The sequence below is a fragment of the Hemiscyllium ocellatum genome, chromosome 16 (assembly GCF_020745735.1).
Source record: "Hemiscyllium ocellatum isolate sHemOce1 chromosome 16, sHemOce1.pat.X.cur, whole genome shotgun sequence".
Lineage (NCBI taxonomy): Eukaryota > Metazoa > Chordata > Chondrichthyes > Orectolobiformes > Hemiscylliidae > Hemiscyllium > Hemiscyllium ocellatum.
Genome location: NC_083416.1, coordinates 44,905,146 through 44,917,283, shown reverse-complemented (window position 1 = coordinate 44,917,283; position 12,138 = coordinate 44,905,146). Strand labels below are relative to the sequence as shown.

The 12,138-nt window shown below is 41.7% G+C and overlaps 1 protein-coding gene across 2 annotated transcripts in view; it reads right to left on the bottom strand.

Annotated features, from left to right (window-relative positions):
• rufy1 (RUN and FYVE domain containing 1) overlaps window positions 1-12,138 on the bottom strand; it is an 81,103-nt gene that overhangs the window by 37,084 nt on the left and 31,881 nt on the right. For both annotated transcript variants that reach the window (XM_060836796.1, XM_060836797.1), the window contains 6 exons: window positions 8,985-9,050; window positions 8,669-8,738; window positions 8,472-8,573; window positions 1,515-1,631; window positions 1,016-1,183; window positions 336-433 (listed from right to left, as the gene is read on the bottom strand). In XM_060836796.1, coding sequence (XP_060692779.1) covers window positions 336-433; window positions 1,016-1,183; window positions 1,515-1,631; window positions 8,472-8,573; window positions 8,669-8,738; window positions 8,985-9,050 — 621 coding nt within the window. The remainder of the gene's footprint in view (window positions 1-335; window positions 434-1,015; window positions 1,184-1,514; window positions 1,632-8,471; window positions 8,574-8,668; window positions 8,739-8,984; window positions 9,051-12,138) is intronic.

Genomic DNA, 12,138 nt, shown 5'->3' with positions numbered 1-12,138 from the left:
ACTTGACCCAGTGCTGACTGCAAAATAAAATGAGGTGCAATTATGTATTACTATGATTTAGTGCTGTTTAGGCAAGTATGCCAAAAGCAAATGATTCAGATTTTCCCACATTTCTCAATGTCATTTCAAGACATTCTACAATGTTGCTCCTTAATTGGGAAGTCAGGCTAAATCTACAAAAACAAACCAAGTGTGAACCAATGCTTCCCCTTAAAGAGTTTTAAGGTTTAACAGCTCTGCGAAGACAAATTTAAGCGTGTTATAAAATTGACACATTCACAGCTGAAAAAACACGTAGCGTAAAAATAAAATTTATGAAATTTTTTTTACTGTACCTTTCCTCCATTTGCTTTGTGGCATCAATCATTTGATTAGTCTTTTGCTCCAGAGTGTTTATCATTTCAGCCTTCTGCTGCGCTGCCCCCTCAGAATTCTAATCAACAATTGATCAAAACAAAAAGGAACAAAATTAGGATAAAGCTACAAAACTTCCCTTTATGTCACAAGACCTTTACTCGGCATCCTTCTGTGGACTTTTGCCACAGCTAAATACTGTGCACAATTTTTGATATACGATTACAGAACAGACATTAAATGATAGGCAAAACATGCTGCATATAGATTCATCAGGAATTTAAAAAAATTGTTATGAACACAGACTTGAAATGCCACACAACTACTACTTCATAAAATCCCAATAGATATTAAAAGAGGATTAAACACAAAGTATTACAAAATGACTAGTGTGCAAAGTAATAATGAGTAAATACTGCTTCCTCAAACTGCAAAAGGAAACAAGACGTTAAATTTAAAATAGATATCAAGGTGAGTAGTAGGGTAGAAAAGAGCAAAAGACAAAGACAAAAAATTCCTATGGCTCTAGACAGTGGTCGTATCCCATCGCAGCTTTGATTCTAAGTAAGAAACACAAGGCAATACAATTATATACCATAACTTGTACCCGCTAACATTTCCTTAACAACCAACAGTAGTCCCTTCTTCCATATTTCTTCACCTTAGCTTTGTTAAACATCTGCAAATTGATAGCCTTGACTTCTTCCAACTGTTGTCGGAGAGCTACTAACGTGTCTTGCTTCTCATGTGTGTCCTTCTCCAGTAGCTTCATGGCTATTTCCATTTCTTGCTTCAAGCTCATCTGTAGTTCTAATTCTTTCTCCAGTTCCTAAGCAGAAACATATATCTCTTCAATCATCAAAACCGAATTTTAAAAAAGTGCAAACAGGTGATAATATAGGTTTGCAAGTGAGAGCTTAGCCATACTAGATTTTTCTTCAGAGGCCACTCTAGATAGTATTTAGGAATAGACAATCACAAATGATCATATCTACAGAAAGGTTTAGTGTTAAGTCCAGGTAATCTTCAGAATTTAAGTCAGCATTGAAATACACAAATTAAAAATTCTCAAAGATACAAACTTTTTCACAACTTTTATAATTACTATTTCTTCAATCTATTTTAAAAACAGAGCACAATTATCCTTTATAAAGATTCACCATTCGAATTTTTCTCTCTTCTTTCAGTTGCTTCCAGACTTCGTTGTACATTTCATCTAGACCTTGACGAGTTTGTTTGTACGTTTCCAGTTCTACTTCAGAATCTTGTCTGCTCACCTAAAAAACATTGAAAAGTATTCAAAAGCAATGAAAAGAGATTGCAACTTCAGTAGTAAGTAGCCATAATAACAAAATCAGAAAGAAGAGCTCTTTTATCCAGAAACTTCTGTTGATAGAGAAGGCAGTGTGTGAAAGATGACACTCACTCAAAAATAAAAGTTTTTAAAAGGGTATCAGATATATTAGTCATACAGTCAGTCATACAACATGAAAACAGACCGTTCAGTCCATGCCAACCATGTTCCCAAACTAAACCAGTCCCACTTTGTGTTTAGTCCATATTCCTGTGGACTAATCCTGTCCATGTACTTATTCAAATGTCTTTTAAAAACGTTCCAACTGTATCAGCATCCACACTTCCTCTGGCAGTTAATTCCACATACCAACCACTGTTTAAACAGGTTACCCCTCATGTCCATTGTGAAATCTGTTCCGGTCACCCCAGTTGTGAATTCCCTCACCCTATGGAACAAACCCTTGCTATTCACCTTATTTATGCCCCTCAATTTTATAAACCTGTGGGGTCACCCCCTTGACTTCCTACGCTCCAGTGAAAAATGTCTCAGCCTATTTTAATCACTTAAACCCTCCATTCCCGATACCATCCTGGTAAATCTTTTCTGAATCCTCTCCAGTTTAATAATACTTTTCTGGAAAAGAAAAGGGAAATTTAAAGGGCCTGGGGAAAAGAGCATAATGTGGATTAATTTGATGGCTTTTCAAACAAACTTTCAGTGAATTAAGTACTCCAAGTGATGGATTGGGTCGTTGACGGGGCTATCGAACATCACTTATTTAACAATAACGCGCTGATGATCAGTTTGGGTACCAGGGCTACTCAGCTCCTGTCCTCATTACAGGCTAGGTCCAAACACAGACAAAAGCTCGAATTCCAGGTGAGGAGACACAGTGACTGCCCTCGACACCAAGGCAGCATTTGACTGTGTGGCACCGAGGGAATCAGAGGAAGCTCTCAGTACTCAGTCAAAAGAACAATACCAAAAAAAGTTCCTCAACACATATTTTCAATCAATCTCTTCGGAGAGAGGGTATGACATACATCTGGAGCAGGTGTGATTCAGCCCAGGCCTCCTGAAATCAGAGTCAGGGAAACTACAACTGCACCACAAGTGAAGTGTCCCTGGGCCTAATCATCCTCAGCTGTCTCAGCAATTACATTCCTTTATCATAAAGTCAGAGGTGTGATTGTACTATCAGTAAACATCACTAAGCCTCATTTACTGAAGTAGTCTGCGTCCATTTGCAGTAAATCCTGAACATTAGAGACTAAAATTTCTTAGTGGCACCTAACATCTGTGCCATACAGTTACCAGGCAATAATCATCTTCTATGAGAGAGAATCTCATTCTCTTGCTTGATGTTCTATGGCATTATCATCATGGAGTCCCTCATTATTAATATCCTAGGGATTTCTATTGACCAGAAACTGACCTAAAACTAAACAAGGAGAAAGTGAGGACTGCAGATGCTGGAGATCAGAGCTGAAAATGTGTTGCTGGAAAAGCGCAGCAGGTCAGGCAGCATCCAAGGAGCAGGAGAATCGACGTTTCGGGCATGAGCCCTTCTTCAGGACTGAGGAAAGTGTGCCAAGCAGGCTAAGATAAAAGATAGGGACTTGGGGGAGGGGTGTTGGAAATGCGATAGGTGGAAGGAGATTAAAGGTGAGGGTGATAGTCTAGAGTGGGGGTGGGGGTGGGGGCGGTGAGGTCAGGAAAAAGATTGCAGGTTAGGAAGGTGGTGCTGAGTTCAAGGGTTGGGACTGAGACAAGGTGGGGGGAGGGTAAATGAGTAAACTGGAGAAATCTGAGTTCATCCCTTGTGGTTGGAGGGTTCCTAGGCTGAAGATGAGGTGCAATCCTCCAGCTGCTGTGTTGCTATGGTGTGGCAATGGAGGAGTCCAAGGACCTGCATGTCCTTGGTGGAGTGGGAGGGGGAGTTGAAGTGTTGAGCCACGGGGTGGTTGTGTTGGTTGATCTGGGTGTCCCAGAGGTGTTCGCAAGTAGGCGGCCAATATAAAAGGAGGTCACATCGGGTGCAGCGGATGCAGTAAAATGGAGGTACAGGTGAATTTGTGGCGGATATGGAAGGATCCCTTGGGGCCTTGGAGGGAAGTAAGGGGGGGAGGTGTGGGCGCATGTTTTGCATTTCTTGCGGTTGCAGGGGAAGGTGCCAGGAGTGGAGGTTGGGTTGGTGGGAGGTGTGGACCTGACAAGGGAGTCACGGAGGGAGTGATCTTTTCGGAATGCTGATAGGGGAGAGGAGGGAAATATATCCTTTGTGGTGGAGTCTGTTTGGAGGTGGCGAAAATGACAATGGATGATATCATGTATATGGAGGTTAGTGGGGTGGTAAGGGAGGATCAGTGGGGTTCTGTCCTGGTGGCGATTGGAGGAGCGGGGCTCAAGGGCAGAGGGCCGGGAAGTGGAGGAGATGCGGTGGAGAGCATAGTCAACCACGTCTGGGGGGAAATTGCGGTCTTTGAAGGAGGCCATCTGGGTTGTTTGGTATTGGAACTGGTCCTCCTGGGAGCAGATGCGGCAGAGACGAAGGAATTGGGAATATGGGATGGTGTTTTTACAGGGGGCAGGGTGGGAGGTTGTGTAGTCTAGGTAGCTGTGGGAGTTGGTCGGTTTATAGTAAATGTCCGTGTTGATTCGGTCGCCTGCGATAGAAATGGAGGTGTCTTGGAAGGGGAGGGAGGAGTCTGAGACGGTCCAGGTAAATTTGAGGTCAGGGTGGAAGGTGTTAGTAAAGTGGATGAACTGTTCAACCTCCTCGTGGGAGCACAAAGCAGCGCCAATACAGTCAGTCATCGATGTAGCGGAGGAAAAAGGTGGGGAGTGGTGCTAGTGTAGCTGTGGAAAATGGAGTGTTCCACATATCCTACAAAGAGGCAGGCATATCTGGGGCCCATGCGTTTCCTACAAAGAGGTAGGCATAGCTGCCTCCCCTTCCTAGACCTCTCTATCTCTGGCAGCCGAATCAACACGGACATTTACTATGAACCAACCGACTCCCAATGCCACCTAGACTACACCTCCTCCCACCCTGCCCCCTGTAAAAACACCATCCCATATTCCCAATTCCTTCATTGCTGCCACATCTGCTCCCATGAGGACCAGTTCCGATACCGAACAACCCAGATGGCCGCCTCCTTCAAAGACCACAAACTCCCCCAGACGTAGTTGACTATGCTCTCCACTGCATCTCCTCCACTTCCCGCTCCTCCACCCTTGACCGCCGCCCCTCCAATCACCACCAGGACAGAACCCCACTGATCCTCCCCTACCACCTCACTAACCTCCATATACATGATATCATCCGTCGTTATTTCTGCCACCTCCAAAGATATATTTCCCTCCACTCCCCTATCAGCGTTCCGAAAAGACCACTCCCTCCGTGACTCCCTCGTCAGGTCCACACCCCCCACCAACCCAACCTCCACTCCTGGCAACTTCCCCTACAACCGCAAGAAAAACAAAACTCACACCCACACCTCCCCCCTTATTTCCCTCCAAGGCCCCAAGGGATTCTTCCATATCTGCCACAAATTCACCTGCACCTCCGCCTCCACACACATCATTTACTGCATCCACTGCACCCGATGTGGCCTCCTCTATATTGGGTAGACAGGCTGCCTACTTGTGGAATGTTTCAGAGAACACCTCTGGGATACCCAGACCAACCAACCCAACCACCCCATGGCTCAACACTTCAACTCCCCCTCCCACTCCAAGGACATACAGGTCCTTGGACTCGTCCTTCGCCAGACCATAGCAACATGACAGCTGGAGGAAGAGCGCCTCATCTTCTGCCTAGGAACCCTCCAACCACAAGGGATGAACTCGGATTTCTCCAGTTTCCTCATTTTCCCTCCCCCCATCTTGTCTCAGTCCCAACCCTTGAACTCAGCACCACCTTCTTAACCTGCAATCTTCTTCCCGATCTCTCCACCCCACCCCCACTCCAGCCTATCACCCTCACCTTAACCTCCTTCCACCTATCACATTTCCAATGCCCCTTCCCCAAGTCCCTCCTCCCTACCTTTTATCTTAGCCTGCTTGGCACACTGTCCTTATTCCTGAAGGAGGACTCATGCCCGAAACGTCGATTCTCCTGCTCCTTGGATGCTGCCTGACCTGCTGCGCTTTTCCAGCGACACATTTTCAGCTCTAAACTAAACAAGCCACATTAATTTAATAAATCCACAGGTCAGAGACTAGGAATTCTACAGAGTGTAATTAATCTAACTCCCTATGGCTATCCACTAAAGACACAAGTCAGGAGTTTCTGAACTGAATATTTTCTGCTTGCCTGCATGAGTCCAGTTCCAACAATACTCGAGCAGTTCAACTATCCAGGGAAATACATTCTGCTTGATTGATATCCCAGTCAGCACCTTCAACATTCACTCCCTTCACTATTTTACAATGGCAGCACCTGCAAGATACACTGCAATAATTCATGAAAACTCTTCAAACACACTGCCAGATGATCTTTCTTTTCGAGATGATCCTTAAGAAAGGCTACATAGACTTTAAAATACGCCAGAAAACAGAAACTTAATGCATGGTAGTTAATGACTGGGGCAATTAACAGGATGCTGGCAGTTCTCAAATAAGTAACTTTTCCTTAAAATGTAGCTAATGAAAAATCATCTGGAGGGCACTGCAACCGAGTAGTCATTTCTTTATCACAAATAGGCCAGATTCATTATGTAACAAGACACAAATAAAAGTGAGTTTTGAGAAGATTTGTAGCTCAGGTTGAGATCTTGGCTGTAAGTTTGCTCACTGAACTGGAAGGTTCATTTCTAGGCGTTTCATTACCCTACTAGGTAACATTTTCAGTGAGCCTCAGGCAAAGCAAAGCTGAAAATTCCTGCTTTTTTATTTATAGGTTTGAATTTCTTTGGGTTGGTGATAACATTTCCAATGTTATTTCCTGTGGTGAAGTCACTTCCTGTTCTTTTTCTCAGGGGGTGGTGGATGGGGTATAGCTCGGTGTATTTGTTGATAAAGTTCTGGTTGGAAGCCATGCCTCTAGGAGAGTGAGTGTCTGTCTTTGTTTGGCTTGTCCTTGGATGGAAATGTTGTCCCAGTCAAAGTGGCGGCCTTCCTCATCCTTATGTGAGGGTACTAGTGAGAGAGGGTCATATCTTTTTGTGGTGAGTTGGAGTTCATGTATCCTGGTGGCTAGTTTTCTGCCTGTTTGTCCAATGTAGCGTTTGTTACAGTCTTTGCACAGTAATTTGTAAATGACATTAGTTTTGTTTGCAAAAGTAAAATCCACCTAACGTTTTACATTTCTCTCAACCAGGAGGGAAACAATAATTCACGAACTGGCACTTTGACAAAATTAACTAATTTATTGGGAAACAAATGGATCGTTTAATCAGTTTGGCTTATAGTGCCATTATTCAACAGACAGCAGGGAAGTTCCACAATTGCTGACTTCAACCAAATCAGGTGAACTCAAACAGGAAGTGAATCTTGGATCTAGTCAGGATGTTGTTACAAGATTAGCACTCCTTAAGCGAAGTATTTCCTTGACATTTTCTTGGAAAAGGCAAAAAAATTTCTAAACATTAAAACTGTACTCTCTTGTATTTGTAAGCATTGACAATTCATGCAAAATCATGGTTTAAATTCAAGGAGCCATGAAATTATTACTGTATTTAGTATTTCATCAAAAAACTAAGCCCATCCTATTTGCACATCTAAATTAATCTATCACATGACCAGATAATCAGTGTCTTGTCCTCCTTTTAGCCCAGGACTAAAGTGGATAATTGTGCTGCCTGAACTGAAACCAAAACCGAATGACAGTTATTATGAATGTGCATTTCAAATTTGTCAAGTCAAAAGCAACATATAATTCTGCGATTGAAACCAATATGCCAGTAGATGAAAAAATATTTGCTAGATACTCTAGCCGAAGTTAATGCATTAAAACTTCACATTTTGGAAATTAACAAGACAGAAGGAGCTAAGCCTGTTGTGCTTGTACCAATACCTGACCGAACAGTCATGCTTGGTATCACATTTTGTTCATAACCCTGCAAGGTCCTCATTAAAAAAAATCACAGAAATCTACAAATCAGAAAAAGACCCTGCAGCCAAGTGCATTTGTGCCAGTCAAAAGCCACCACCTAAATTGGTACAATTACTTTTTCATATCAAGCATTCTAGATCCTGACAACTTTGGATGAAAACTTTACTCTCAAATTCCTCCTCTTTAGGAGTTTGTCAACAACATTAAAAATAATTGAAGGCAGAGAGACATTTACTCTTACCAAAATCTACATTGAAAACTTCTGTTAGATCACCTTACCATATTTATTGCAAGGAGAATAGTACTAACTTTTCCAATTTCTACTCATAAATGAATTCCTTGATCCTGGTAACATCCTAGTATATCTCCTCTTAACCTTTCCCAAGAACTTTATATCTTGCCTGAAATGTTGTGCCTGAATTCTCCATAATACTTCAGCTGAGACCTAACATGTTAGGTATGAATTCAATAATTTATTTGACAATGCTTTTTAAACCTGCAGAAACAGATATACACACACATCTCTCCGCATCACTTTATCAATCTTTCCTGTTATCCCACAAGAAAACCAAGATGGTCAGATATGATTTGCCTTGAACTGGCCCTCTGATTAATCCATACCAGTCCAAATTGATGTTTATTCAGTCTTACAAGAGCAAACAAAATTAAATGACCTCACACACACTTTCTACAGCAGATAAAAGGGCTAGTGGAAACCAGCTTAGCACATCTCAGAATATTAAATTAGCTCTTTTGACCAACCTCTACTCTACGTTCACTTGTTTCGAGGATTGATGAATTTTCTTGCTTCAGTTGATTCTGCTCCTCCTGAAGTGACTGAATTCTATCATTTGCTGCTGAAAGCTGCAAGAATATCAAATCAAGCACAGAATCAGACCACGTACTTAAGATAGAATATTTTCAACACCAGAAAAAAGGACTTGATCTTTATTATTTACCTCTTCCATTAGTTTTGCATTAGTTTTTTCTAGTGAATCCAGCTTTGTCTGTAGATCAGAAACTGTACCACTTAAACAAAAAAAAATCAGTTGATATGTTTGATTGATGCAAGACATCAACGTACCCAGACTAAGTCAAGAGGTAAAATACAAAATGATTACTTAGTGACTTAGTGCACTGCAATGGGGTTACAGAAAGTGTTCAAATACATCATTTTTAAGGATCCAGAGGCATCACAGAGTGCACTTGCTGAAATTAACAAAATAAAAATTTGGCAGAGCATGCATGTAAAACAAAGATTTTTTGATGGTTCACCTCAAGTGTCTGTTGAGTTCTTCCACATAATGTTTCTGATCCAGAATTTTAGTGAGTTCAGAGTCCCTGAAGGTCAAGAAATAATAAATCAATAATAGACTGAGTTTTGAACACCCCTTCAGGCAATTCAGTCTTCTTTAGTGCATTCTGGCTACACACTGAACATTTTTAAACAACTGCTGCAGAATGTTCCATTCTTTGTGTATTTTAACAGTCATTTGAATGGGTGGGGCTGCAACTTTTGGGTCTACCCAAAGTTACAAATCAGAACTTTGATATTCCCACACTATGGCCAGATATTCCATCCTCAGTTTGGCCTCCTCACATTGTCTTCAGCCACTTGCATAACTGTAAGATTGCCTTTTATCTGCAAAATTCAAAAGCTTTTCATTGTTTACTTCAAAAACAAGTGGAGAATGAGTTTATTTTTCAGTGCATCGTATTTTTCACAACTAGCTAACATTTTATGGATAACCTATCAAATAATGATTTGGTCTTTGGGATTGCCATTTGAATCACGCTCACTCAATTATGGAGGTTCAGTTGAGGCCCAAACATACTGTGACAACCACATCTTTTCTAATTTTGTTTATTTTTGGGCTGAAGCAGAATAGTTACAGTTTTAATAACTACATTTACTAGAATCATTTGCAGCTAACAAAGTATCTAAGACACTATGTTACTGTTTGGTGGACATCATAGCCACATAAATTGCCTCTATTTGTATTCAAGATGATTTTGCCCAGACGCTGGCTTGGTTAGCTTTTCCATTGACCAGTTAGTGTAGTTGCAAGAACGCTCAACTTTACAGCAGCTGGATTCGCTGATGACCAATTGATGATGCTGTTTCAGTAATACAGCAGAAAGACCTCTAAATGGAAAGTGTCAAGACAAAGCTCTCTCCTAATTTTGTTTATAAGATGGCCCAAGATCGCCAGCTCCCACAAGCTGTTCTCAGCCACATTTTTTCTCTAACTCCTCTCTTTGCAGACCCTGTCAAAGGATGAAGAAAGTCTTCAAGAAAACTGAAAGAATCAATTCTCAACCAGTCACTAGAAGACAAAATTGCTGACAACACAAGGTTGTTTGCACCATAAAATTGAAAATGGATCGAAGAAAATAGGAAGAAAACAAGCTAAAACTAAGATTCCTGTACTCCAGATTGGCACTGTTTAGTTTTCTTTTTAAAAAAAACTCAAAAATCCATATCTTCATGTGTCTGTATGAGTATTTAAGAAGGGACAGTTAGCGTTTTCATTAATTCATATTTGTTACCAGTTAACAATAATTTGTTTGCAATAAACAGTTTGTTCCAATTAAGTACAGAAACTGTGTAGTGCGTTGATTTGCAATCAAAATTAAACAGTTAGGTAAAATTGGGTAATTTTAGATTAGATTAAATTACTTAGTGTGGAAACAGGCCCCTCGACCCAACAAGTCCACACCGACCCGCCGAAGCGCAGCCCACCCATACCCCTACATTTACCCCTTATCTAACACTACGGGCAATTTAGCATGGTCAATTCACCTGACCCACACATCTTTGTGACTGTGGGAGGAAACCGGAGCACCTGGAGGAAACCCAAGCAGAGACGGGGAGAAAGTGCAAACTCCACACAGTCAGTCGCCTGAGGCGGGAATTGAACCCGGGTCTCTGGCGCTGTGAGGCAGCAGTGCTAACCACTGTGCCGCCCACAATATTTTGTGATAACTAAACTACTGAACTGAGGTAGGCATTGTGCCAGATTCTCAGACAGCCTCTCACCTTGATAATGTTTTTAATTTTTCCTTTGAAGTTGTCTTTTGATTATTCTTTGTTGATCCCAGCACCGGGAACATTAAATTGAGGTGGTCACCACTGCCACAATAGTTTATGGCTGGTTTTCCTTTTTGGATACCCTCTTGGGTAAACTGTGGCCTGTGGAACCAATCTGAAGCCCATCTAACCAACACTATTCCATTCTCATCCATATGCTTATCCAATGACTATTTAAATGCCCTTAAAAGTTGGTGAGTCTACTATTGTTGCAGTACTATCAGAGTAAAGAAACTACCTCTGACATCTCTCCTATATCTATCACCCCTCAATTTGAAGCTATACGCGTTGTGCTAGCCATTGCCATCGAGGAAAAAAAAAGACTCACTGCCCAACCTATCTAACCCTTGACTATACTGTGACACGGGTTGGTTTCTGCCAACTTCTATTAATCTACACTAAAATACATGTAGACGTGTCTCTCTCTGGTACTGATTGTTCCTGCTTACTTCAGATTTGAGCATATACTTACTGATTTCACTGCTACACAAAAGATATTTGGAACATTGTCAATTGACTTGGATTTCCTATTTTTGGGGTAGCAGAAAGGAAATTTCAAAACTATGCTCTTCTCCATCAATCAAAGCAGGTGATCCTCGCTACATAGGGGCATAATCTTTGGTACAATCCTACCCTAGGAAAAGCGATCATTACCTTCTGAAGGATACAAGCAAGGTGGAGAGAAAGTTAAATAATAAGTTTTAGTAGCATATAATTGTCCATAGACCAGTCAAATGAGAATGGACTTGAACTTAGAACAGCACAGTACAGGCCCTTCAGCCCTCATTGTGCCAATCATTTATCCTACTCTGAGATCAAACTAACCTACAGACCCTTCATTGCACTATTTTCTATGTGCCTATCCAAGAGTTGCTTACATGTCCCTAATGTAGCTGACTCTACGACCACTGCTGGCAGTGCATTCCCCACACCCAGTCACTGCGTGAAGAACTGACCACTGAAATCTCCCCATAACCTTCCTCCAATCACCTTAACATTATGCCCCCTTGCGATAGTCATTTCTGCTTGGGAAAAAGTCTGACTATTCACTATGCCTTTCATCATCTGTACACCTCTATCAAGTCACTTCTCATCCTTCTTTGCTCCAATGAGAAGCCCTAGCCACCTCAACCTTTCTTCATAAGGCATGCCCTGCAGTCCAGGCAGCATCCTGGTAAATCTCCTGTGCCCCCTCTCTTAAGCTTCTACATCCTTCCTATAATGAGGTGACCAGAACTAAATTATTCCAAGTGTCATCTAACCAGGGCTATGTCAAGCTGCAGCATAATCTTGTGGCCTTTAAAAACTCAATCCCCCTGGTGAAAGCCAACACCCCAC